The 27,377-nt window shown below is 43.8% G+C and overlaps 1 protein-coding gene across 1 annotated transcript; it reads left to right on the top strand.

Moving 5' to 3' along the window:
• Window positions 1–20,545: 20,545 nt before the first annotated feature.
• Window positions 20,546–21,898, top strand: LOC145064742 (uncharacterized). Its single transcript, XM_079012120.1, has one exon. The coding sequence runs from the start codon at window positions 20,546–20,548 to the stop codon at window positions 21,896–21,898; it is 1,353 nt and encodes a 450-aa protein (XP_078868246.1).
• Window positions 21,899–27,377: the final 5,479 nt, after the last annotated feature.

A 27,377-nucleotide genomic window follows, 5' to 3' on the forward strand; every position in this document is an offset into this window, starting at 1 on the left:
AACACGAAAAATTATGACAAATTTAGGACATACTATTTGTTACAAGACAGGGTGAACTTAAAATCCTAAAATTTATATCTGATCATAATTCCTTAAATACTATATCTTAAGGACCACTCATCTGACGACGACCAGGGATATTGTTGTCCACCTAAATCGAGCAGCGAGATCTACAGACAATCTGTATGTGTTCAATTTTTAAGTGTACTAGAATGTGTTTCCCGCTTCCTGATATGCCCCAGCCATCAAGAACTTCCAAAGTACTCCTTACACCGGGTGAGCAGACAACCATTCAGAGAGAGGATAGATTTAGAATTCTATAACTTATTACTTCAGAGGGGTTGAGAAGAAGAAGGTTGCATATGCTGTGTACCAGGTCGGATTAGAAGTCACGCAAAGGAGACAGCATATGGCTAACAGATAAGAAGTATTTCACATATATAGCCTGCAGAGAAATAGAGTTGCATATGTTGTGTACCAGGTCGGATTGGAAGTCACGCAAAGGACACAACATATGACTAACAGACGGAAAGAAAGAAAATGATATTCTACAGACCTAATTTATCAGAACTTACCAGTCGCTCCATCCAACCGGAATTAAGGACAAAATCCGCACATCGAGGAAAAGTTAAACCACGGTTCCAAGTACGGGTTCATTTAATGTGACGAGTAGATTCCAATATATATCTCCCTGCTCAACCTATCCGAGCGTCATATTGTCAGGCTGAATGGATCTAACTAGGTCAAAATTTGTCAAGTCTATAAATTTCCTAAGTTCAACTCTGCCTAGTCATGTCCATTTTAAAATTTTTCGTGCCTACCGACGCATCAAACCAGAGCATAGACCCTTCAACTTCGAGTATGTTACGCAAACTCAGGTTGCCTGTTATCACTTGATAATATCACTTCCCAAAAAAATCTCCCTTAAGCACATTTCATACCAACATTTTTTTTTTTGAAAATTTTCTAATTTTTGATTTGTTTTTATTTCTCTCCCTAAATTTGTGCATAGGAGAGAAACGAAAATAAATGCGCAAATTTAAACTATCCTAAAACAAAAATTAGTCTTTAAAGCGAATCAGATTAAGAAAAAATTCAGGAGTATAGAGAAGAAAACGCAAACCGTAATTCACCGATTGAATCTGCATTCAGAAGGTCTGAGAACAGCAAGCATAATCTCAGAACAAATCCAAAAATTCTTCATATCATTAAGCACTAACCCCATTTGTGATCTCTTCCTTTCTTCCTTTCCCACAAAAGGACACATACTGTAACGCCTGTGTTTCCGGGCTTGCCATTTTTAGCAATGTAATAGTCTAGGTTAACCTTTGTAACCCGTTTTGAAATAATAAAAGTGTATTATTTGAGTATTATGTGTTTTGTGCTTAATTGCTTAATTATGTGGTTTGATTAATTAAGAATAAAAAAAAGCATCAAAATTAAATTGTGAGATAAGCCCGATATCTTTTCATAAAGTTGTAGTGGTCGAAACAAGGATTCCGGAGATATATGGAATGCCGAAATCCGAGTTATAACGAAGAAGTTATGACCTGTCGAAGTTTCACGACAGAACCGGCACGACCCAGCGCGACCCAGCGCGACGTAGATAGTGAATTTAAGGTAGATAGATATCTATCCTTAGTGATCTAAATGAGAATTGAAGATCTCATCGATATTAGTGCAACGACGGAAAGACGGACGGAATCGGAGTTCAGATGAAGGAGTTATGAATTCCGAACGGAGTTTTCCTGTCCCGGCCTACTAAAGATAATATATAAGTAATATACTTATAATATATTAAAAATAAAGTCAAAATTAGCCAATGGAGTCTAAACGAGAGTTGTAGAGCATAATCTCACCTTCGCGGCGATATAAAGAACGTCGAAAACGGAGTTCGTATGCGAAAGTTATGAATTTCTGAAGTTCGGGGCGCGAAACCCCAAAACTGTCAGAGCCCACGACGTGGAACAAGGTTGCCACGACGTGGCAAGTGTCCAGTCACCTCCGGAAGGCCCCCAGATGCAACTTGGGATGACGCATGCAATGACGACCAAGCCCACGACGTGAGTGTGTAGTGTTGTCCGATCATCTTCTGATCAAGTGAGTGTGTAGTTATTTTCTTCCAAATACAATAATATGAAGTATTTTAAATAAAATACGTGCTATGTGTATATATTTGGTTGTGTTATGTGTGAATGTGTATTCACTCTCTTCTATCTTATAGATCTGATTATTTCTCTTTGAGATATGTGTTATGTGTGTGTGTGCCTCATCTGTTATGTGATATATGTGTCGATTAAAGCATGCTATACAGGTTTTTAAACTATGTATACAAATGTATATTTTTATCTACTAATATGTTGGGTAGAACATGGGTAGATAGTTGGTGTGTAATAAACAGATGAGAGGCCTCGTTGTTGTTTGATTTAGTCATCTAGCGGAGTTTAGATGACGACCACATACTTTTCTAGATAGTCTTGTGGAAACATTAGCAGGTTCGCCACCTGTAGGTGTTAATGAACTTGGGTGTTCATTCGCTGTACTCCATCCCCCTCATGGTTGCCTTATTTGACTTATATTGCTGAGGTACCCCCGAAGCATGTGTTGTCGCCCCGATGAAATATTCTTAGACTAGGTCCCTTATGTTAGTTGTTTTAGGGACATTAAAGTGAGAATAACGGGAATGGGTAATTGGGTTATTGTTGGTTGGTGAAAATTAAATATGATATTTATTGTGGGTTGAAAACCCTATATGCTCACCAGGCTCCCAAGCCTGACCCACTCGGTTTTAAATTGTATTACAGGAAGTGGCGGAAGGGCATGAGATGGATGATCCATCAAGTTGTTTTGTTTACAAGTCTGCATATGTTTATATTTGTTATATGACTTGTAATGTATTCGTTTATGCTTATTGGTCTGTATCGGAACATGACACCCCGAGTTTTGATTATAATGAAAATACATTTCTTTTATGAAATGCTTCGGTAAACATTGTTTTATCATGTTTTGTTTTTGGGAACAAATTCCGCAACTCTTTCAAATCAAAAGGATTTACTCTGAAAATATTTAAAAGCATAAATGAAAATCGGTCTTTTCTGGCCGAGATTTTGGGGATGTCACAGTTGGTATCAGAGCATTAGTTTAAGCGAACTAGGAATTTGTAGGATTTCTAGACTTAAACTTAGAATGCTAAGTGAAGTTTTGAGATGTGTGTCTGTTGTGATTTAGACACGAGCACTAATTTATTTTAGGAAAGTTGCCTAAAATGCTTTTATGTGCTAAATGTTATATGTTGCCATATATATGATATTATTTGTTCGGATCTATGGTCTGTTGCCGACCGGATCTAGAAACCTTATGTGTGTAGGATTCTAAGCGTACGTCTACGATATTAGAACTAGCATGTAAACGTTTCGGAGTGATAAGGATGATTTGAATATCTATCATGATTGAGGATCTAATTTCACCTTATTTGGTGTGTAGATCAAAATGGTGAGAACAAGAAGTGGAGTTGGAAATGCTGACGAAAACAGGAATCAACCACCAGTGATTGAGCCAATACCTGTCGTAGCAGCAGCACCTAAGCCAATAACCATGGCTGGTGTGCAATTGATGATTCAGACGATGTTGGATCGTCAGATGGATGAAACTAGACGGTTGCTTCAACAAAATCATGAAGAACTGTCGATTCGTGTGGAAGTGCCTGAATTAAATGAAGGGCACTCAGAAGGTGGAAACTTCAGTGGGTCTGTTGGTCCAGCCAACCCACCGATAGTTAGGCAAGATAACCATGAAGGAAGGAATGATGGAATGGGATGCAAGTACAAGGACTTTTTGACTTGCAAACCATCGACCTTCAATGGAAAGGAGGATCCGATTGGGGTTATGGATTGGATCTTCGAAATGGAGCTAGCCTTCATGACTTGTGGCTACAGAGGTAAGTTGCAAACTATCTATGCCGTGCGTCAATTCCGAGGTGGAGCCGTTCGTTGGTGGAACACTCTAGGGAAGACCTTAAGCCCTAATGAGCCACTGCAATTGACATGGGCAGAATTCTTGGTGCAGTTCAAGCGCAAGTTTTGTTCGACTCAAAATCTGTTGGAGTTGGAGAATAAGTTTTTGACATTGTCGAAAGGTAGCATGTCAGTTGATGAGTACACCAATAACTTCACCGATAAGATGGAGTTTGCCTTGCGTATCGTTCCAGACGAGCTGAAAAAGGTGGATCGGTATGCGAAGGGACTTCCATGGGAGTACGAGTTGCCAGTACGTCAGGCACTTACTCTAGAGGCAGCTATCTGGGCTGCCAAGTCTGTGGAGAACATGATCAAGGGGAGAACCACCGTCAAGGTTGAGGTTGGTGAGAAAAGGAAGTTTGAAGGAACATCTGGTTCCAGTAAGAAGAGCAAATTTTCGAAATCTGATTCGAAAAAGTTTGGAGGAAAAGGAGGCGAAGCAAAGTGGTGTGATAAGTGTAAGAAAAGGCACTTTGGGAAATGTAGCGAGGATGTGACCTGCTACAAGTGTGGAAAGGTTGGACATTTTGCCAATCAATGTCCGAACAACAAAAGGATGTGTTTTGGGTGTAATGAAGAGGGGCATATTTTGAAAGACTGTTCGAAGAAGAAGGAGGCAGCTAGGCCCAACATTCCACCAAAGCCGAAGGCAAGAGCCTTCCAGATGACACTTGAGGCTGCTAAAGATGAAGCTGATGTCGCTTCAGGTACCTTTCTCATAAATGATTTACCTGCTCAAATTTTGTTTGATTCTGGAGCCAACTACTCCTTTATTTCGCATGAGTTTGGTAGAAAGCTAGCTTTGCCTATTGATAGACGAGATGATGCTTTATTAGTCGAAGTAGCTAGTGGCAAGTTTGTACCTGTTAGTCATCATATGAAAAGCATCTTAATTGATCTGAATGGGAATAAGTTTCACGAGGAATTATTGCCTATCGAACTAAATGGTTTCGACATCGTGTTGGGAATGGATTGGCTTAGCGCCAATGATGCCGAAATTTTATGCAAGAAGAAGATAGTTAAAGTAAACCCGCCTAGTAAAGATTCGTTTATGGTGTATGGGGACAAACGCAGAGTGAATTCTGGAATCATTTCTCTAATGAAAGCCAGAAAGTGTTTGACCAAGGGATGTACATCATATTTAGCATTCGTGATTGATGTTAAGAAAGAAAAGAAGGTGATGCAGAGTATTCCGGTGGTGTGTGATTATCCGGAAGTATTTCCTGAAGATCTTCCTGGATTACCACCTGATAGACAAGTGGAGTTCAGAATAGACTTGTTACCAGGAACCACGCCAATAGCAAAAGCACCTTATCGATTAGCACCGACGGAGATGAAGGAGCTAATGATGCAACTTCAGGAGTTATTGGACAAAGGTTTCATTAGACCTAGTTCATCGCCCTAGGGAGCTCCGGTGTTATTTGTGAAGAAGAAAGATGGAAGTATGAGAATGTGCATCGATTACAGAGAGCTGAACAAGGCAACAATAAAGAATAGATATCCGTTGCCGAGGATTGATGACCTGTTTGATCAATTGCAAGGTTCGAGCTATTTCTCGAAGATCGATCTTAGGTCAGGATATCACCAGCTGAAAGTAAGAGAGCAAGATATCGAGAAGACTGCATTCAGAACTAGATATGGACACTACGAGTTCTTGGTTATGTCGTTTGGACTAACCAATGCTCCGGCAGCGTTCATGGATTTGATGAATAGGGTTTGTAATCCTTTCCTTGATAAATCCGTGATAGTGTTCATAGACGACATTCTGATTTACTCGAAAAGCCAGGAGGAGCATGGCAGACACTTGCGAGAAGTGTTAGAAGTCTTGAATAAGGAGAAGTTGTATGCAAAGTTCTCCAAATGTGATTTTTGGATTCGTGAAGTCCAATTCTTGGGTCACGTGGTCAACCAAGAAGGGATAATGGTTGATCCAGCGAAGATCGAAGCTGTGACGAAGTGGGAACAACCGAAAAGTCCCACGGAGATTCGAAGCTTTTTAGGATTAGCCTGATATTACCGAAGGTTTATCCAAGGTTTTTCTTCGATTGCTACTCCATTAACAGCTTTGACCCACAAAGGAGCTACTTATGTTTGGAGTGAGAAGCATAAAGAAGCATTCGAGAAGTTAAAGAAGAAGCTATGCGAGGCACCGATACTTTCTCTACCCAATGGAGTTGAAGACTTCGCTGTTTATAGCGATGCGTCTGGTGTTGGATTGGGTTGTGTTTTGACCCAAAGAGAAAAGGTGATAGCATATGCGTCTCGACAGCTGAAAGAGCACGAAAAGAATTACCCGACTCATGATTTGGAGTTGGCAGCGGTAGTTTTCGCTCTGAAAATATGGAGGCATTACCTCTATGGCACGAAGTGCAAACTTTTCACTGATCATAAGAGTCTCCAATACCTCTTTAATCAGAAAGAATTGAATATGAGGCAACGACGCTGGCTAGAATTACTTAAAGACTACGACTGCGAGATACTTTACCACCCCGGTAAAGCTAATGTTGTTGCTGATGCTCTCAGTCGGAAGGTCAATCTTGAAAGGAAGAGGCCAAGAGCGTTGAGAATTGAAGTTGTCTCGACTATTGTGGAAAGTATAAAGAAAGCTCAAGAGGAAGCTTCTGAGAAAAATGACCGAAAGGAGGAACGTTTGGGTAAAACGTTGGTGTTTGGTACTAACGGTCATGGACTGAAGGTATTCCAAGATCGTATTTGGGTACCTAAGTCAGGAGGAATTAGGGACCTTCTGATGGAAGAAGCTCACAAAACCATGCACTCAATTCATCCGGGTAGCACTAAAATGTATAGGGACCTGAAACCCTACTACTGGTGGCCGACGATGAAGCTTGATGTTGCAAAGTATGTGGCCGAGTGTGTGACTTGTGCGAGAGTCAAGGCACAACATCAGAAACCTTACGGGAGTTTAGAACCATTACCTGTGCCTATGGGTAAGTGGGAAGACATTGCTATGGATTTTGTCACTAAACTGCCCAGAACAAAGAATGGTCACGACATGATTTGGGTGGTCGTTGATCGATTCACTAAGAGTGCGCATTTCATAGCGGCCAGGGAGAAATGGTCTATGGAAAAGCTTGCGAATTCTTACGTGAAGGAAATTGTGAGGCTTCACGGTGTTCCGTTAACGATTGTATCGGATCGTGATAGCCGTTTCACTTCAAGGTTTTGGAAAAGTCTACAAGAGGAAATGGGTACCAAGTTATGTTTAAGCACAGCTTACCATCCGCAGACTGATGGTCAGAGTGAAAGAACAATACAAACACTTGAAGATATGCTGAGAGCATGTACCTTGGAATTCCTAGGTAATTGGGATGAACATTTACCGTTGGTAGAATTTTCCTATAATAATAGTTTTCACTCGAGCATTAAGATGGCACCTTATCAAGCTTTGTATGGACAGAAGTGTCGTACGCCGTCTTGTTGGCTTGAGGCTGGGGAAAAGCAGTTTATGGGACCGGAGATGGTTCATCAAACTGCTGAAAAGTTGAAAATAATTAGGGAAAGAATGTTAGCAGCTCAAGATCGTCAAAAGAGCTATGCTGACAAGGAGCGAAGACCGATGACTTTTGAGGTTGGAGATTTGGTTTTTCTTAAAGTCTCGCCGTGGAAGGGACTTATAAGATTTGGTAAAAGGGGAAAGTTGAGTCCAAGGTTTATTGGACCGTTTAAAGTCCTTCAGAGGATTGGGAACCAAGCTTACAAGCTCGAATTACCCGAAGAACTGAATGGAATTCACAACACTTTTCATGTGTGTTATTTGAGGAAGTTCACGGGAGAAGTTCCCGATATAATTCCAATTTCTGAATTGAGAATTGATGAGAACAAAAGGTTGGTTGAAGAACCAGAGGCAATTGTTGACCGAAAGACTAAGAAGTTGCGACGCAAAATGGTTGGGTTAGTGCTTGTCCGATGGAAACACACGAATGGGCCGAATCTCACCTGGGAGACGGAGAGTGACATGTTGAGTCGCTATCCGCATTTGTTTGTTGATGTGTGATTCCGGGGACGGAATCATTCTAAGGTGGAGAGAATTGTAACGTCTGTGTTTCCGGGCTTGCCAATTTTAGCAATGTAATAGTCTAGGTTAACCTTTGTAACCCGTTTTGAAATAATAAAAGTGTATTATTTGAGTATTATGTGTTTTGTGCTTAATTGCTTAATTATGTGGTTTGATTAATTAAGAATAAAAATAAGCGTCAAAATTAAATTATGAGATAAGCCCGATATCTTTTCATAAAGTTGTATTGGTCGAAACAAGGATTCCGGAGATATATGGAATGCCGAAATCCGAGTTATAACGAAGAAGTTATGACCTGTCGAAGTTTCACGACAGAACCGGCACGACCCAGCGCGACCCAGCGTGACGTAGATAGTGAATTTAAGGTAGATAGATATCTATCCTTAGTGATCTAAATGAGAATTGAAGATCTCATCGATAGTAGTGCAACGACGGAAAGACGGACGGAATCGGAGTTCAGATGAAGGAGTTATGAATTCCGAACGGAGTTTTCCTGTCCCGGCCTACTAAAGATAATATATAAGTAATATACTTATAATATATTAAAAATAAAGTCAAAATTAGCCAATGGAGTCTAAACGAGAGTTGTAGAGTATAATCTCACCTTCACGGCGATATAAAGAACGTCGAAAACGGAGTTCGTATGCGAAAGTTATGAATTTCTGAAGTTCGGGGCGCGAAACCCCAAAACTGTCAGAGCCCACGACGTGGAACAAGGTTGCCACGACGTGGCAAGTGTCCTGTCACCTCCGGAAGGCCCCCAGATGCAACTTGGGATGACGCATGCAATGACGACCAAGCCCACGACGTGGAACAAGGTTGCCACGACGTGGCAAGGGCCAAATTTGCCCTATAAATAGATTTGAAGGGCCAGCCGTTTAGGGTTGCTATTTTCTCTCTTCTCTCTCCCGTTTTGCATCGATTTGCGTGCCAGAAGTACCCCGAAGCCCCGGTAATAATCCCAAGTCCCGAAGCAAGTCCCGAGATCCCGAAGATCCCGAGAAGTGCGGTTCCCGAGCCGAAGCTCTGCCCGCGAGAAGTTCGATTTTTGAAGAGATCTTCCAGATCTGCTGAGGATTACTACTTTTGCAAGTCGTAGTGTTGGCTTCTAGTTGTGTTTTTTAACTGATTTTAAAAAACACAACTAGAAGCCAAAATCAAACTTAAAAGTCAAACCCTTTGATTATAAAAGCCAACCTTAAAAGTCAAATTTAAAAAGTTAAACTCAAAAGTCAAACTTAAAAGTCATACCGAAAAGTTAAATTTGAAAATTTAAAAGTTAAACGAAAAAGTCAAAGTTTAAAGTCAAAGGTCAAACTTGAAAGTCAAAGTCAAAATTTATGGTCAAAAGTTAAAAAATAAAAGTCAAAAATAAATAATAATTTTTTTAATTATTTTATTATTATTATTATTATTATTATTATTATTATTATTATTATTATTATTATTATTTTGAGGAAAAAGGAATTTAAAAATATAAGAAATTTAATTTTTGGGCTAAAAATGACACTTTTGCGAAACTTGGAACCGAAAAGGAGTGTTTTTGAGTAAAGAATGCGGAAGAAAGAAACAAAGTTGATGCTAGATGAGTTGGTTAAGGCACTGGTTGATCAATGGGTGGTCTCGAGTTCGATTCTCGCAGCCCCCAAACTCGCGTCCTAATTTTTTAAGTGCGAAGCGTAGCTGGTTGCGAGGCCGAGGTGCGACGCGCGATGCCAGGATCTGTTGCAAACCGGAAACCGCGAGGCCCGTAATCTCGGACCGTGAAACCCGAGGCCGCAAGCTCGGACCGTAAATGTGCGAGGCCTCGGACCGCAAACACTTCGGAAACCCTAGCTGCTGGCCGCCACCCCCTCGCTGATTACGACCAAAAACACCGATTTTTGCCCTTTTTTGCTCCAAAACTCGATCAGAAACCTTTTTTTATGAAAAACACGAAGAACAAACCCCCCTTATTTTTCAGAGATCTATCCAAAAACACAAGAATATTTCGAAAATAAGATCAAATAATGCTCCAAATCTGACAAACTTGAATGATACAACTTTGCTCTGATACCAATTGTAAGTCCCTAAATCTGCCTGTGTATCAATCAGATCCGTTTGATGGTGCAGAATCCCAATCAAACGGGTGATGTCAGATCAAATAGAAGATAAGGAGAAGAAGAAGAATAATAAGAATCTTGATTGTATTGATGATATGAATGAAATTCCTTACAATAGATTCTCTCACACAATATGCTCTCTCTTTTCTCTCTTCTCTCTCTAGGCCGTAAACTCCTTAGTGTTCATCAATCTATTCCTCACACCCTAATACCTATATTTATAGTAGGGGAACATGGGCCGGAAACAAATGGGTCGTAAATGGATTTACGGCCGTAAGGTGTTTACGGCCGTAAACTCAGCCGTAAACATGACCATAAACTCATAAATATTATAGAAAAATACAATTGCCCAGAAAAGTAAAGTATAACCATATTTTGACCCAACAGTTAGCCATTGTTGGTGCCACCTTCTCAGATCGCTGTCGTCGCATTTTAGCCACCAGGTGGGTGGTTGGATTCTTTTTCGAGCAAGAGATGTGGGTGTGTGTGGTTCGGATGCTATCATGGCGTGTGAATCACCGTTCCATCGTGTTGTGTGTGAGTTTTGTTGGCTGGTCGTAGATTTAAGAGTGAGCCACCGTGGCAGCCAACCATGGTGGGTGTTGCCATTTGTTTTCTGCCACCTTTGACCACCGTGTGTGGGTGGCAGTGGGCATACATCGGTGTGTGGGTGTGTGTAACAGCCCGGATTTCCAGGTATCTTATTGTTTTGATTTTTTTGGTGTTTTGAGAGGGGACTCGGCGAGTTGGAGCTCAGACTCGCCGAGTAGGGTCGCGATTCTGGACGCGGGATTTATTTGGACTCCGCGAGTCCAGGATATGGACTCGGCGAGTCCATGCTGTTTAATGAAACCCTAATTTCTCGGGTTTGGGGCCTATTTAAAGGGCCTTATGGCCGTCATTTGCACCCAACAGTCCATAGAGAGAAACCCTAGAGTGCTTTAGCGATTTGAGAGAAAAAGGAAGCATTTCTTGACATTTGTGTGTTGTTTAGCAAAGAAGAGGGAGGCTCTAGCCAAGAGGAGGCAAAGGGGACTGCTATTCGGTGGATTTGAAGCTTAGCCCTTCAATCTAAAGGTATGATTTCGGCTCATCTCTTGTTTTGTGAAGTATAATTGATTTTAGGGTTTCTTGTGACCTTGTTGAGTTGATTGGACGGCCAAATAGTCCCTTGCTAGTGATGAGACTTCGGATCTGGATCCATAGAGGTCCAGAGAGCCTCATTCATCAAGCTTTATATAGATCAATGGGGGTTATGACCTTGAGTAGTGAGATTTGTTGATGATTCTTCATATATGGTCATATAGAGGTTGTTTATGCACAAAGTCTGGAGCTTTACGTGGTGAATCATTCTAGGAAGGCCAGATCTATGAATTGTTGGAATAGATCTGACCTTAGAAGCAAGTTTGAGTGATTTCATGGCATGGACTCGCCGAGTCCGATGAGCAGACTCGGCGAGTAGCTTGAAGATTGCCTTGGACCAACCAGTGAGTGGTCCAGTCGAGTCATGGATTGACCCAGTGAGTCAGGGCGAGTTAGAGAGGGTTGTCAAATGGTCTGAGTCGAGCTGGGACTCGCCGAGTCGTTCTTGAGACTCGGCGAGTTGAGTCGGGGTGGCCCCACGATTCTTCCAGGTGGAACTCGTCGAGTCAGGGGGGAGTACTCGACGTGTAAGAAGGGAATCCTAAAGAGTTGGTGAAAACGTCTAGACTCGTCGAGTTGCCCTCGTGCACTCGCCGAGTCCGGTCAAAGTTGACCGTTGACCATTGACCAGAGTTGACCTGTGTTGACTTCTTAGGGATAGTCAACCTTAGAGATAAAAAGTGTTAATTAGAGACATATGATGTTATAGGAGGATTATAGCTCGGAGGATCGGGCACGAGGGATTCAGGATTTGTGAGTCATCGAGATCCGCGAGGTGAGTCTTCTCACTATACTTTACCTTGAGTAGGTAATCAGAGTTATGTGTTAGTGTATGTATGTTATGTGTATGTTATGTGTTGTACTGCATTATTTCTATGTGATTTATGTTGTGCATGATTACAGAGTTGGAACCGGAAGGTTCCTAGAGTTAGAACCTGAGGGTTCACAGAGTTGGGTGCACGGACCCATAGAGTTATAGCCTCGAGTGGCTAATATGTGTTTATGTGGTATTTTGGGGAACTCACTAAGCTTTGTGCTTACAGTGTTAGTGTTGTTGTTTCAGGTACTAGCGATGACCGTGGGAAGGCGCCGACTTGATCTATACACACGCAGGGGACTTTGATATATTTACATTGATCTTGGGATTTTGTGTAATGTGAATTGAGATTTAAACCTGATGTTTTTATGAAAAATTAATGAGAAATGTTTTTATAAATTGTTAAAAATTATTTTAAAATTTTCGGTGTTACAAGTTGGTATCAGAGCCTTGGTTTGAGGGATTCGAGTACACCTTCGGGCGTATTTGAACTCAAACTGGGGATTTAAAATGTATTTTCAAAAAGAGTAAAAGATTTCTTGAAAAACGCAGAGCAAGAGATGTGTGTACGATCAGTCAGCGCCCGGACGGTGATTTCCCAAAATACCTTTATATATATTATGTGATATTGATATGATGTATCCGCATGCTAGAGTAGGCTAGGTATTGCTATTAGGACTAGGGTGGCCTGATTTGTGATGCCTTAGCCTAGGGAGATGTGAGCTGCTATGAGATGCTTGAGAGTGAGTAGGTAGCAGCGAGGGGCTTATGAGAGATCTATTAGAGAGTGGTCTATGCATGATAGAGTACTTGAGACCTGGGATCCAAAGAGAAGGACTTGGAGTGTATTCCGGTGCGGTGCGGACAGTAGTATTGGGCCCGTACTACTGGAAGCACCGGGGCGGTGTGCAGCCCAAGTCAGAATCTTTGGAATGCCAAGAATCGAGGAGGAAAGAGTTGACGATTGTGAGCATACTCGTGTGGATTCTAATTTATCGTATGTTGTATTTCAGAGGTAGATCATGGTGAGGACGCGTTTGATGCCCGAGAGCAGTGGTACCAGTGAGGAGGAGATCCGTCGGATCATTCAGGAGGAGGTGGCTGCGGCCATCAGGGCAGAGATACCGGAGATGTTTGGGTCTATAAAGACCACATTGATTGAGACGTTTGATGAGCATTATGCCGCTCTTTCTGAGGCTGCTGCTGCAGCGGCTACCGCAGCGATTGCTGCTGCGAGGCCGCAGGGTGGGGATGCGTTGCTGTTCCGTGAGTTCAGCAACACAAAACCACCAGAGTTTGATGGTACTCAGGATCCGGTGGCAGCTATGAGGTGGATATCTGACATTGAGGGGTGTTTCTTCACTTGCTCGTCTCCTGAGCATTTGAAGGTCCGGTTCGCGCTGAACCAGCTTTGCTTGGGAGCGAAGGACTGGTGGAAGTTCGTGACGGCGCATTATACGCCTGCGGAGCTTTCTGCGGTGACCTGGGAGAGGTTCACCACCATGTTTCGGGATGAGTACGTTCCCCAGGTGGAGAGGGAGCGTTTAGCACAGGAGTTTCTGACCCTCAAGCAGGGTACTGAGTCTGTTACAGCGATCACGAGGATGTTCCACGAGAGGGCGATGTTCTGCCCTGAGCACGTGTCCACTGAGCAGGCACGTATGAGCCGCTACTTGAGCATCTTGAGGCGGGATATTCGGGAGTTCGCTGCGAACTCCTCGTACCGGACATTTGCCGAGCTTCAGGCAAATGCCCGGAAGAGGGAGATTGAGCTTGAGACTCAGGCCAGGGAGGAGGCGGAGTCTCAGGGGAGGGATCGCGACCGGCACTGTCGCAGCCGGCCGCCAAGCGGGCCAAGCCTGCTGATCACAGACCAGGGAGCTAGAAGGGTCGCACTTGCGGAAAGTGCGGCAAGGGTCATGACGGAGTTTGCCGAGCAGGGTCTTACTACAAATGTGGTAAGGAGGGGCACATGGCCAAGGACTGCCCCAAGGGGTTTGCAGTGTGCTTTCACTGCAACCAGACCGGACACCGGAAGGCCGAGTGTCCGCAGTTGCGCGGAGCATCTCAGGGGTCTGCTCCTGCCGCCATCAGAGCTACAGAGAGTCGGCCTGTGAAGGCCGAGGCGCCGAGAGCTCGAGGGAGAGCCTTCCAGTTGACTGCGGAGGAGGTCCGCGCTGCGCCCGATGTTGTGGCTGGTATGTTTCTTTTCGTGTATTTATTTTTGATATATGATGTTATGCTTATATTATGTTATGCGTAGGTACCTTTCTTGTGAACTCCGTACCTGCTTTAGTGTTATTTGACTCGGGTGCAAGTCGGTCTTTTGTATCTCTGGCCTTTGGTCAGCATATCAGTGTTAGTCGTGAGGCATTGAGTCGGCCTCTGAGAGTTTCCATAGCTGACGATAGAGTGATTTGTGCCACAGAGGTTTTCCGGGGATGTGTGTTAGAGATTTTTGGGGTTGAGTTTCCGATTGATTTGATTCCTATTGCGATGGGTGATGTTTGTGTCATTGTGGGCATGGACTGGTTGAGCCGATTCGGCGCGGTTATCGACTGTGAGCGTCAGCTGGTGACTATACGAGACCCTAGTGGGGGAGTTCTTTCGGTGTACGGCGAGGGTACACGTTCGGGATCAGCCTTTTGTTCGGCCGCTAGGGCGAGGCAGTGTCTACAGCAGGGCTGTAAGGGTTTTGTGGCGTATGTGATGGATACGCGAGCGACTTCCGAGAGACCGAGTTCAGTTGGGGAGGTACCGGTGGTGCGTGAGTTTCCAGATGTCTTTCCCGAGGAGCTGCCGGGAGTACCTCCTGTGAGGCAAGTGGAGTTTGGTATTGATTTGGTTCCGGGGGCTGCGCCTATAGCTAAGGTGCCTTATCGTCTTGCACCTCCAGAGATGCAAGAGTTATCCTCGCAGCTTCAGGAGTTGCTGGGGAAGGGATTCATTCGGCCGAGCAGCTCGCCGTGGGGAGCACCTATTCTGTTCGTCAAGAAGAAGGATGGTTCACACCGGATGTGTATTGATTACCGGGAGTTGAACAAGCTGACGGTCAAGAACCGTTACCCGTTGCCGAGGATCGACGATCTATGTGATCAGTTGCAGGGAGCCTCTTGGTTTTCCAAGATCGACTTGAGGTCGGGATATCATCAGGTGAGAGTGCGGGATGAGGACGTTCAGAAGACAGCATTCAGGACGCGATATGGGCATTATGAGTTTGTGGTGATGCCTTTTGGGCTCACCAATGCCCCGGCGGTGTTCATGGATCTCATGAACAGGGTATGCAGGCCGATGTTGGATCGGTCGGTGATTGTATTTATCGATGATATTCTGGTGTATTCGAGATCTAGAGAGCAGCATGAGGAGCATTTGAGGGAGGTCCTTGGGGTATTGAGATCGGAGAAGCTTTATGCAAAGTTCTCCAAGTGTGATTTCTGGTTACGGGAGGTCCAGTTTCTAGGACATCTCGTTAACCAGGAAGGGATTCTGGTCGATCCGGCCAAGGTTGAGGCGGTGATGAGTTGGGAGGTGCCAAAGTCACCCTCTGAGATCAGGAGCTTCCTTGGACTAGCAGGGTATTATCGGAGATTTATCAAGGATTTCTCCAAGATCGCAGTGCCGCTCACCAGACTGACCCGGAAGGGTGTTGCATTCTCATGGGGTCCCGAGCAGCAGACCTCCTTTGAGACACTTCGCCAGAGGTAGTGCGAAGCCCCGGTATTAGCTCTCCCGGAAGGGATGGAGGATTTTGTAGTATATTGTGATGCATCGATTTTGGGGTTGGGTGCGGTGTTGATGCAGAGGGGTCATGTGATAGCATATGCATCTAGGCAGCTGAAGCCTCATGAGACGAGATATCCCACGCATGATCTAGAGTTGGGGGCAGTAGTGTTCGCCCTCAAGATTTGGCGCCACTACTTATATGGGGTTCGATGTACGATATACACGGACCATAAGAGCTTGAAGTACTTGATGGATCGGCCCAATCTAAATATGCGTCAGAGGAGGTGGTTAGATGTGGTCAAGGATTATGATTGTGAGATCCTGTACCACCCGGGCAAGGCCAACGTGGTGGCCGATGCGTTGAGCCGCAGGGCGGAGAGCACTCCATTGCAAGATGTATGTTTGAGATTGACCATGATAGCTCCGGTATTGGATGCCATTCGTGGGGCACAGGCCGAGGCTGTGCAGCCGGAGATGCAGAAGAGGGAACGGGTCGTTGGTTTGGTTTCAGAATTCGTTACGGATGGGCGAGGGCTTATGACTTTTCAGGGTCAGATTTGGGTACCGTTTGTGGGTGGTACGCGCACTTCTTTGATGGAGGAGGCTCATCGGTCGAAATTTTCGATCCATCCGGGGGCCACGAAGATGTATTTGGATTTGAGGAAAGAGTATTGGTGGCCCTGTATGAAGAGAGACATCGCATGGTTCGTTGAGAGGTGCTTGACCTGCCGTAGGGTTAAGGCCGAGCACCAGAGGCCGCATGGCAAGTTGCAGCCATTGGAGGTTCCCGAATGGAAGTGGGAACAGATCACTATGGATTTCATCACCAAATTGCCGAGGACGGCCAGAGGAGTTGATGCGATGTGGGTGATTGTGGATAGGTTGACGAAGAGCGCTCACTTTCTTGCCATCAGTGAGAGTTCTTCAACGGAGAAGTTGGCGGAGTTATATGTGAGAGAAGTGGTATCTCGGCATGGGGTGCCGATCTCGATTGTTTCAGACCGTGATGTGCGCTTCACTTCCAGATTCTGGAAGAAATTTCATGAGGAGTTGGGTACTAGATTGCATTTTAGTACCGCATATCATCCCCAGACAGACGGTCAGAGTGAGCGGACGATTCAGACGCTTGAGGACATGCTTCGGGCATGTGTGTTGGATTTCGGGGGTAGTTGGGATGCGTATTTACCCTTGGTAGAGTTTTCCTACAACAATAGCCATCATTCGAGCATTGGTATGCCACCCTTTGAGCTGTTGTATGGTAGGAGGTGTCGGACCCCCATTTGCTGGGGAGAGGTTGGGCAGAGAGTGATGGGCAGTACAGAGATCGTGCTTCAGACGACAGAGCAGATTCAGCAGGTCAGACAGAGGTTATTGACCGCCCAGAGCCGACAGAAGAGTTACGCAGACAGACGCCGATCCGAGCTTGAGTTTCAGGTCGGCGACTTCGTTCTCCTGAAGGTCTCTCCTTGGAAAGGAGTGATTCGATTCAGGAAAAGGGGCAAATTAGGGCCCCGGTATATTGGGCCATTTCGGGTGATTGCAAGGGTAGGCCGGGTAGCCTATCGTTTGGAATTGCCAGCAGAGTTGGGGCAAATCCACGACACTTTTCATGTGTCGCAATTGAGGAAATGTATTGCCGATGAGTCGGCAGTAGTTCCATTAGAGGATATTCAGGTGGATGCGAGCCTGAATTATGCCGAGAGACCAGTAGCCATCAGAGATCGGAAGATCAAGGTACTGAGGAACAAGGAGGTACCTCTGGTGTTGGTTCAGTGGCAACACCGGAAGGGATCAGAGATGACCTGGGAGCCAGAGCGCGAGATGCGGGAGCAGAATCCGGAGCTATTTTCAGAGCGAGACTTCGAGGGCGAAGTCTAGTTCTAGTGGGGGAGAGTTGTAACAGCCCGGATTTCCAGGTATCTTATTGTTTTGATTTTTTTGGTGTTTTGAGAGGGGACTCGGCGAGTTGGAGCTCAGACTCGCCGAGTAGGGTCGCGATTCTGGACGCGGGATTCGTCTGGACTCGGCGAGTCCACGCTGTTTAATGAAACCCTAATTTCTCGGGTTTGGGACCTATTTAAAGGGCCTTATGGCCGTCATTTGCACCCAACAGTCCATAGAGAGAAACCCTAGAGTGCTTTAGCGATTTGAGAGAGAAAGGAAGCATTTCTTGACATTTGTGTGTTGTTTAGCAAAGAAGAGGGAGGCTCTAGCCAAGAGGAGGCAAAGGGGACTGCTATTCGGTGGATTTGAAGCTTAGCCCTTCAATCTAAAGGTATGATTTCGGCTCATCTCTTGTTTTGTGAAGTATAATTGATTTTAGGGTTTCTTGTGACCTTGTTGAGTTGATTGGATGGCCAAATAGTCCCTTGCTAGTGATGAGACTTCGGATCTGGATCCATAGAGGTCCAGAGAGCCTCATTCATCAAGCTTTATATATATCAATGGGGGTTATGACCTTGAGTAGTGAGATTTGTTGATGATTCTTCATATATGGTCACATAGAGGTTGTTTATGCACAAAGTCTGGAGCTTTACGTGGTGAATCATTCTAGGAAGGCCAGATCTATGAATTGTTGGAATAGATCTGACCTTAGAAGCAAGTTTGAGTGATTTCATGGCATGGACTCGCCGAGTCCGATGAGCAGACTCGGCGAGTAGCTTGAAGATTGCCTTGGACCAACCAGTGAGTGGTCCAGTCGAGTCATGGATTGACCCAGTGAGTCAGGGCGAGTTAGAGAGGGTTGTCAAATGGTCTGAGTCGAGCTGGGACTCGCCGAGTCGTTCTTGAGACTCGGCGAGTTGAGTCGGGGTGGCCCCACGATTCTTCCAGGTGGAACTCGTCGAGTCAGGGGGGAGTACTCGACGTGTAAGAAGGGAATCCTAGAGAGTTGGTGAAAACGTCTAGACTCGCCGAGTTGCCCTCGTGCACTCGCCGAGTCCGGTCAAAGTTGACCGTTGACCATTGACCAGAGTTGACCTGTGTTGACTTCTTAGGGATAGTCAACCTTAGAGATAAAAAGTGTTAATTAGAGACATATGATGTTATAGGAGGATTATAGCTCGGAGGATCGGGCACGAGGGATTCAGGATTTGTGAGTCATCGAGATCCGCGAGGTGAGTCTTCTCACTATACTTTACCTTGAGTAGGTAATCAGAGTTATGTGTTAGTGTATGTATGTTATGTGTTGTACTGCATTATTTCTATGTGATTTATGCTGTGCATGATTACAGAGTTGGAACCGGAAGGTTCCTAGAGTTAGAACCTGAGGGTTCACAGAGTTGGGTGCACGGACCCATAGAGTTATAGCCTCGAGTGGCTAATATGTGTTTATGTGGTATTTTGGGGAACTCACTAAGCTTTGTGCTTACAGTGTTAGTGTTGTTGTTTCAGGTACTAGCGATGACCGTGGGAAGGCGCCGGCTTGATCTGTACACACGCAGGGGACTTTGATATATTTACATTGATCTTGGGATTTTGTGTAATGTGAATTGAGATTTAAACCTGATGTTTTTATGAAAAATTAATGAGAAATGTTTTTATAAATTGTTAAAAATTATTTTAAAATTTTCGGTGTTACAGTGTGTATTTTACAATGAAATATAGTATAAAGTATGTGTGTGTGTTATGCATAGCTGGAAAATCGAGGATAGCCACCGCCACCATCGCGAGGTGGTGGCTGCCGCCGTATACCACCATGGGTGGGTGTATTTTCGTGTGTATGTGTTTGTAATTAGATTAGGGTGTCCGTGTGTTGATCGGATGGACATTGTAACCGTAACAAATCGGATTAATGAAAAAAAACCGAGAACCACCACCTTAGGGTGGTGGCTGCCGCCACCGGCCGCCGTGTCGGGTGGCGGTGTGCTCGTCTTATGAGTTGACTCGATTGGGGATACTTGAAACCCTAATGGGCCTTGTGAGCCTAAGGGGCTCAATGAAGCCAAATGGGCTTAGTGAAAACCCTAATGGACTTGATGACATTCTAGTGGGCTTGATAGGCCCAATAAAGCCCTAAATAACCTAAAAGTCCACTAAATAAATAAATGGGCTAGTATATGGGTTGGAAACCCTAATTAGGGTTTGGAGAACCCTAATGCAATGAAACCCTAATTTGGGATAATCGGGACACACGAGAAATTATTTAATAACTTGGAATATTAAATAATAATCATTAACGGAAATTAATCTAAGAAATATTGGACTTAATGGATTAAGTCCTTAATGGGTTAAGTAGGAAACTTAACCCTAATCATCATTTTATGTGAAACCCTAATTTCACTTAGGTTTATTGTTAGGCCTTTCTATTTATTAGACTAGGATATGTATTATATTTGGAGATAAGGCATGTATATCAGGTCCTAAAATAAAGGATCTCAAATTGTATCTTATATATATCATCAACCAACACAGAAACGGGACACATAATCTTTTGATACGCTTTCATTATTAGACTAGGATATGTATTATATTTGGAGATAAGGCATGTATATCAGGTCCTAAAATAAAGGATCTCAAATTGTATCTTATATATATCATCAACCAACACAGAAACGGGACACAAAATCTTTTGATACTCTTTCATGGTATCAGAGCGCTCTTCTTGATTTACCCTAATTCTGTCGCTAGTCCTCCTTCTCCTTCTCCCCTGTGATCGGATTTCTTCTTCTTCTTTCCTTTCAATGATCACAACCTTCAATCAACTACTATGGATAAGCTACATCCAGCAATCACAGTGACAAACATCCACAACTTCATCCCTGTAAAACTTGAGATGGAGAACAGTCAATACTTGTCATGGGATGAACTTTTCAAAATCCATTGTCGAGCATTCGAGGTGCTTGACCACATCATCCCTCCTGCCATACAGCCTTCCTCTTCGAGTATAGAAAAAGCAACAGACAAAGAAGCTGACAAAGACAAAACCAAAGCAACCACTAATCAACTATGGAATCGTGTGGATGCCATTGTGTTGCAATGGATTTACAACACGATTTCTCATGACCTTCTGCACACCATTCTTCAACCTGACTCAACAGCAGCCCAAGCTTGGGATTCTCTAGCCAACATCTTTCAGGATAACCGCAATACTCGTGCGGTCTATCTTGAGCAACAATTTAACAATACTCAGCTTGACAGTTTCTCCAATATCACCTCCTACTGCCAAGCACTCAAAGTTCTCTCTGATCAGCTTGCAAACGTTGGCTCTCCTGTCTCAAGTCAGCAACTTATCTTACAACTTATCTCTGGACTCAATTCTGAATATGATGGGGTTGCCATGCTTCTCCAACAGACGGTGCCTCTACCAGACTTCTATCAGGCAAGGTCTAAACTAATATTGGAAGAGACACGCAAAGCAAATCAACAACAACCTACCACTGCTCTCCATACCACCACCTCTCAGATTACAGCCGCCCTTCTATCCCCCACTGAACCATCTCCTCAACCTGATACCCCTCCCTACTCAACAGGGCGTGGCAGGGGTCAAACACGGGGCCGTGGACGTTCTAGTGGACATGGTCGTTCCGGTGGACGTGGTCGTGGGACTCGTGGACCACATCAACCCTGGTATTATTCTCAGCAGCAACAACCTTGGGGAAATACTTTTCAACAACAGCCGATGTGGGGTTGGTCACCGTTAACATGGGCAATTCCTCCGTGCCCTTATCCGAACAGTCCTTGTCCTTCAGCTCCAAGACAACAGATGGGTGGCCCAGGAATTCTAGGACCGAGACCACCCCAGTCAAACTATGCAACATCTGAGATCGGTTATGCTCCAACCGATATTGATCAAGCATTGCACACTATGTCGCTTAACCCACCGGACAACAATTGGTACCTTGATTCTGGTGCCACATCTCACATGACGAACACACAAGGTAATCTCTCGTCTTCTTTCAACAAGTCTCATTTACAACATATTATTGTTGGTAATGGCTTCCAAATCCCAATCCAAGGTACTGGTCATTCCACCTTACCAACTCCTTTCCCTCCTCTTCAACTAAATCACATTCTTTATGCTCCTAACCTAATTACCAATTTACTTTTGTCAGGCATTTAACAACTGACAACAACATATCTATTGAGTTTGATCGTTTCGGTTTTCTTGTAAAGGATTTTCAGACCCGGATACCTATAATTCGATGTAACAGCACCGGACCGCTCTACCCTCTCACTTCTCCGCTGCCATCTCAAGTCATACCTCCTTCTACTTTTGCTGCTTTGTCTCAGGATGTCTGGCATCGTCGTCTCGGACACCAGGATTTAAATTTAATTCGTTGTCTTAAACAAAACAATAGCATTAGTTGTGGAAAATTAAAAACCTCCGTCTTCTTTATGTCAGTCTTGTGTTTTTGGCAAGCAAGTTAAACTTCCATTTATTGAATCTAGTTCATTTACATGTTCTGCGTTTGATATTGTTCAAAGTGATTTATGGACTTCACCGATTCTAAGTTCGGGTGGTCACCGTTATTACATTTTATTTTTGGATGATTATACAAACTATCTTTGGACATTTCCAATCTCTCAAAAATCACAGGTCTTCTCTACTTTGCTATCCTTCCATGCCCTTGTTAAAACTCAATTTGAACGTACAGTTAAATGCCTACAATGTGACAATGGTACTGAGTATAATGACAACGCCTTCCATAAATTTTGCAGTCACAATGGTATGACTTTCCGCTTCTCCTGTCCCTATACTTCCCCCCAAAATGGTAAGACGGAACGCAAAATCCGCTCTATCAACAATATCATACGCACTCTCCTTACCCATTCCTCAGTACCACCTTGTTTTTGGCATTATGCCTTAGAAATGGCTACTTATATTTTGAACATTCTACCTGCCAAAAAAAAGAACTTCACCACTCCAACCTATCTTCTCTACAAACGTCATCCTACTTACAATCATCTACGTACCTTTGGTTGCCTATGTTTTCCCCTTCACCCCTCCCCCACCATTCACAAACTCGCCAACCGTTCTTCCCCATGCGTTTTTCTAGGGTATCCTTCTAACCATCGGGGGTATAAATGTTTAGACCTCTCATCCAACAAAATAATAATTTACCGTCACATAGTCTTTGATGAAACCGTCTTTCCTTTCTCAAAACCATAACCATCACCCTCTTCCTATCAATTCCTCCACACCGACCCTCACCCATCTATATGGTGCTCTCAACTTCCTCCTACTACAATTACCCCTTCTCCATCTCCTATCCATAACCCAACTCGATCTCATACCACAACTACAACTCACGATAGATCCCCTACCATTCTCACCTATTCACGTCGCTCCAAACAACCAACAGTCCCTTCCCAACCTGTTGATCAGCTCCTTTCACAGTCTCAACAACCCTCACAAACTGTCCCCACATCAACATTACCACCTCCTACTCGTCACCCAATGCAAACCCGAAGTCGGACCGGTACCTCCAAACCTAAAGCTCCAATAAACCTACATGCTACCACCCTTTATCCTCTTCCTAAAAATCCATCTGACGCCCTTTCAACTCCCGTTTGGAAGTCTGCCATGATAGATGAATTTAATGCTCTTGTTGAAAATAAGATGTGGGAACTTGTTCCTAGTCGACCCGATATGAATGTAATTCGATGTATGTGGATATATAAACATAAAACTAATGCTGACGGGTCCCTTGAACGCTATAAGGCCCGTCTTGTTTGTGATGGCAGGTCTCAACAGGTGGGAATTGATTGTGGTGAAACTTTTAGCCCGGTGGTAAAACCGGCTACTATTCGAACAGTCCTTAGCATTGCTGTCTCTCATTCTTGGCCGATTCACCAACTCGACGTCAAGAATGCTTTCCTTCACGGTCATTTATCTGAAACAGTGTTTATGCATCAACCGGTTGGGTTCCGAGACTCTCGTTTTCCTGATCACGTATGTCGTCTTAAACGGTCCCTCTACGGGTTAAAACAGGCACCGAGGGCTTGGTACCAAAGGTTCACTGATTATGTTCTAACTTTGGGTTTCAAAAATAGTGCATCAGATCACTCTCTATTTATTTATCATCACGGTCAGGAAAAAGCTTACATACTTTTATACGTCGATGACATTATCCTTACTACATCGACCGATTCTCTTCGTGACCGGTTGATGGCTCAACTCTCTCATGAATTCGCTATGAAAGATCTCGGTTCTCTAAGTTTTTTTCTTGGGATCGTTGTCTCCAAAACAGCCTTTGGTTTGCATTTATCTCAACAAAAATATGCCTCTGAAATCTTAAAACGGGCAGGAATGTCAAATTGTAAGCCCGTAGCTACACCGGTTGATACATCGGGAAAACTAAGTGCTAATGATGGTCCACTTATTGATGACCCAACTTCTTACCGAAGCTTGGCCGGGGCACTTCAATATTTAACGTTCACGAGACTCGATCTCACATATGCCGTGCAACAAATCTGCATGTATATGCATGCACCTCGAGCATCACATCTACATGCACTCAAGAGGATTCTACGGTATGTTCAAGGGACTATCTCATTCGGTATCTCCATTCATAAGTCTCCTGTTACTTTCCTAATAGCCTACACTGATGCCGATTGGGCCGGCTGCCTGGACACTCGACGCTCCACTTCGGGAATCTTGGTCGTCTAAGCGACAAACCACTCTATCCCGATCTAGTACCGAGGCAGAGTACCGTGGTGTGGCAAATGTTGTGGCAGAATTGTGTTGGATTCGAAATTTGCTTTTGGAGCTTAATCACCCACATTCTCGCGCCTCTATTGTTTATTGTGATAACATTAGCGCAATTTATTTGACAGCCAATCCAGTCCAACATCAGCGAAAGAAACACATAGAATTAGACATACATTTTGTTCGGGAGAAGGTTCAACGCGGGCAGGTTCGGGTGTATCATATATCGTCTCGTTATCAAATCGCTGATATTTTTACTAAAGGACAACCTCAGGTTTTATTTGATGACTTCCGTTCCAGTCTCAACATCTGCTCACCTCCCGTTTCGACTGCGGGGGTATATTAGACTAGGATATGTATTATATTTGGAGATAAGGCATGTATATCAGGTCCTAAAATAAAGTATCTCAAATTGTATCTTATATATATCATCAACCAACACAGAAACGGGACACATAATCTTTTGATACGCTTTCACTATTTGGCCTAAATGATTGAGATAATAATGGACCATCCAAGAGCAAGCAATTGAGCTAGAATAATTTAATGGGCTTAGGGTAAGGTCCATGTAAGGGGCTTGGGCCCAATTTGGAAAATTAGGCCATAGATGGGCCTTAATAATTACATGATGTTGGGCCTCAGAATAAGACCATGTATAGGCCTAGGCCCAATTTGGAAAATTGGGCCATGTGTTGGGCTTTGGTTCCTAGTTGACTTTGGGCCTACGGATTGGGCCTTGGGCTTGAATAAGCCAAGCTTAGGGTAATGTAATTATCCAAAGTAAGTGTTTATGGTTATGTAGTGGGACCCAATTATTAATTGGATGATGTTTTGATATTGACAGATCGAGAATCTGTCATCCAGCTGCTGGGGTTGAGTCTGCGGGACTTCAGCAAGTGTGGAATTGTGTCTTCGGGACTTCAGCAGTGTGAGGTGAGTTACCTTCCAGTAGCGGTGGGTCTACGGCCACAATGTCGGCCCACCAGTAGGAGTTGTATGATAGATGATTGTCTATGTGATATTCATTTAGGGTTGCTACTACCTGTGATATGTTATTGTGCTAGTATGATATGATGCTATGTGCTAGTAACAGTAGGGGGAGATAGTCCCCCAGATTATCGGTCGATAGGGCCAAAAGGGCGGTCATGCCCAACCATGCTAAATAGATTATGTGATATATGTGTTATGTGGTAGTAGTAGGGGTGAAATAGTCCCCAGTACCCGATTGAGAGGACCGAAGGGGAGACCAACACCCAGATATGCTAGTCAGCATCCGGTCGAGAGGACCGAAGGGGAGGCAGGCTCCCAGATATACTGGTCAATATCCGGTCGAGAGGATCGAAGGGGAGGCCAGCTCCCAGATATAATAGACAGTATCCGATCGAGAGGACCGAAGGGGTAGGTCGGCCACCCAGATATGCCTGACAATATATGTATGTTATGTGGTTGTATGGTATGTGGTATGATGGGGGAACTCACTAAGCTTTGTGCTTACGGTTTACAGTTTTGGTTTTAGGTACTCGTTTTCAAAGGAAAGGAGCCGGCTTGATCGCAGCGCATCACACTATGTCTTCCGCACATGAGATCTTTGGGATTACACTCTGATATGGTTTTATGATAATATGTTTTGATTATTGACACTTTGGTTTTGACAAGAGATATTAATATGAATGTTTTTTTATACTGATGGTTTTATATAATAATGTATTGAAAAATGATTTTTTTTCGCCTTAAATTTTGGGATGTTACACAGACGATCCGCAGGTGATTATTCGGATCGAAAGAGAGAGACTCAAAACCTTTTATTCCAAACATACTCAACCTCTCAAGGAATTCAGGTCAAGGAAAAGAATTACCAAGGTGGAAGGCTTCGAAAGAAAAATACTTGTGAAGTTTGAGCTTAACTGCCTCCTCTTCCGTTTCCACATCCTCCGGAACAAGCCTACTCCCCGGACCATTACTGATGCGGACTTCCCATCCATGAACCCAAATGACATCCTCACTTTAGCTGCCTACTTCAGAGAAAATCAGAAGGATGATATAAGTATGGGAGCATACCACGCCAATCTAAGCTTTCTGAAGGATTACGTTGCAGAATTCTGCAAATGTGATTATGAGCTTGCACATCTCTATGGGACAGAACAATTTGTTGCCAAAATTGACTTCGTTCTTCCGGAAGCCGAAGTTCTTGCTGATGGTCCTATTGAAGAACCGGTTTTAGGGTTTGTCTATACCATAAGAAAATCAAACAAGAAGGACTGCTTCCGAGTCCTTGACAAACATCTAGTTCCGACCAAGGCCTTGAAGAAGTTCACATCCCGGGCATCCAAGTCCGATGCTCCGGAGCATGTCAAGGCAAAGTTTGTAAATCAGTTGGCATGGTACATAGAGGTCCGAGAATGGTTATTCTGAGCATACACCTTCATTAAGGAAGAAATGAACTAAGCTTGCTGGATTGCTAAGTTCACTTATGGGGAGATTGTTGGAATCGGAAAGTGAACCTCTAGAAATGCCAATGCCACATTCCGAAGCTCAAAAATTCCGGAGTAAGTGTTCTGGAGTCAATAAGGAAGGAGTAGTCTGAAACTTAGTCCGGACCAGAAAAGAAGTGAAGAGAAGACTGAAGACATTCTGGAGTGACTCTCACGTCCGGAATGAACAATGATTCGGAAGAACCTTATTTTGTCTTAAAGTATTTATTGTATTTGTACTTGTTTTTATGTAACGTTTCATAAGACTTAGTCTATTATCTTATTTGGACAATCAGAATGTCAGAAATATTTCTTTTGTCCGGTCCTATGTAAACATTGTAGTTAATTCACTATAACCTTTACTCCTATTTAAAGGAGCATTAAATTCAAGTCAAACTATGGATCTTTCACTTACTTTT

This window comes from Lactuca serriola, chromosome 7 (genome assembly GCF_051521515.1).
Source record: "Lactuca serriola cultivar US96UC23 chromosome 7, Lser_US96UC23_V15, whole genome shotgun sequence".
NCBI classification, from domain to species: domain Eukaryota; kingdom Viridiplantae; phylum Streptophyta; class Magnoliopsida; order Asterales; family Asteraceae; genus Lactuca; species Lactuca serriola.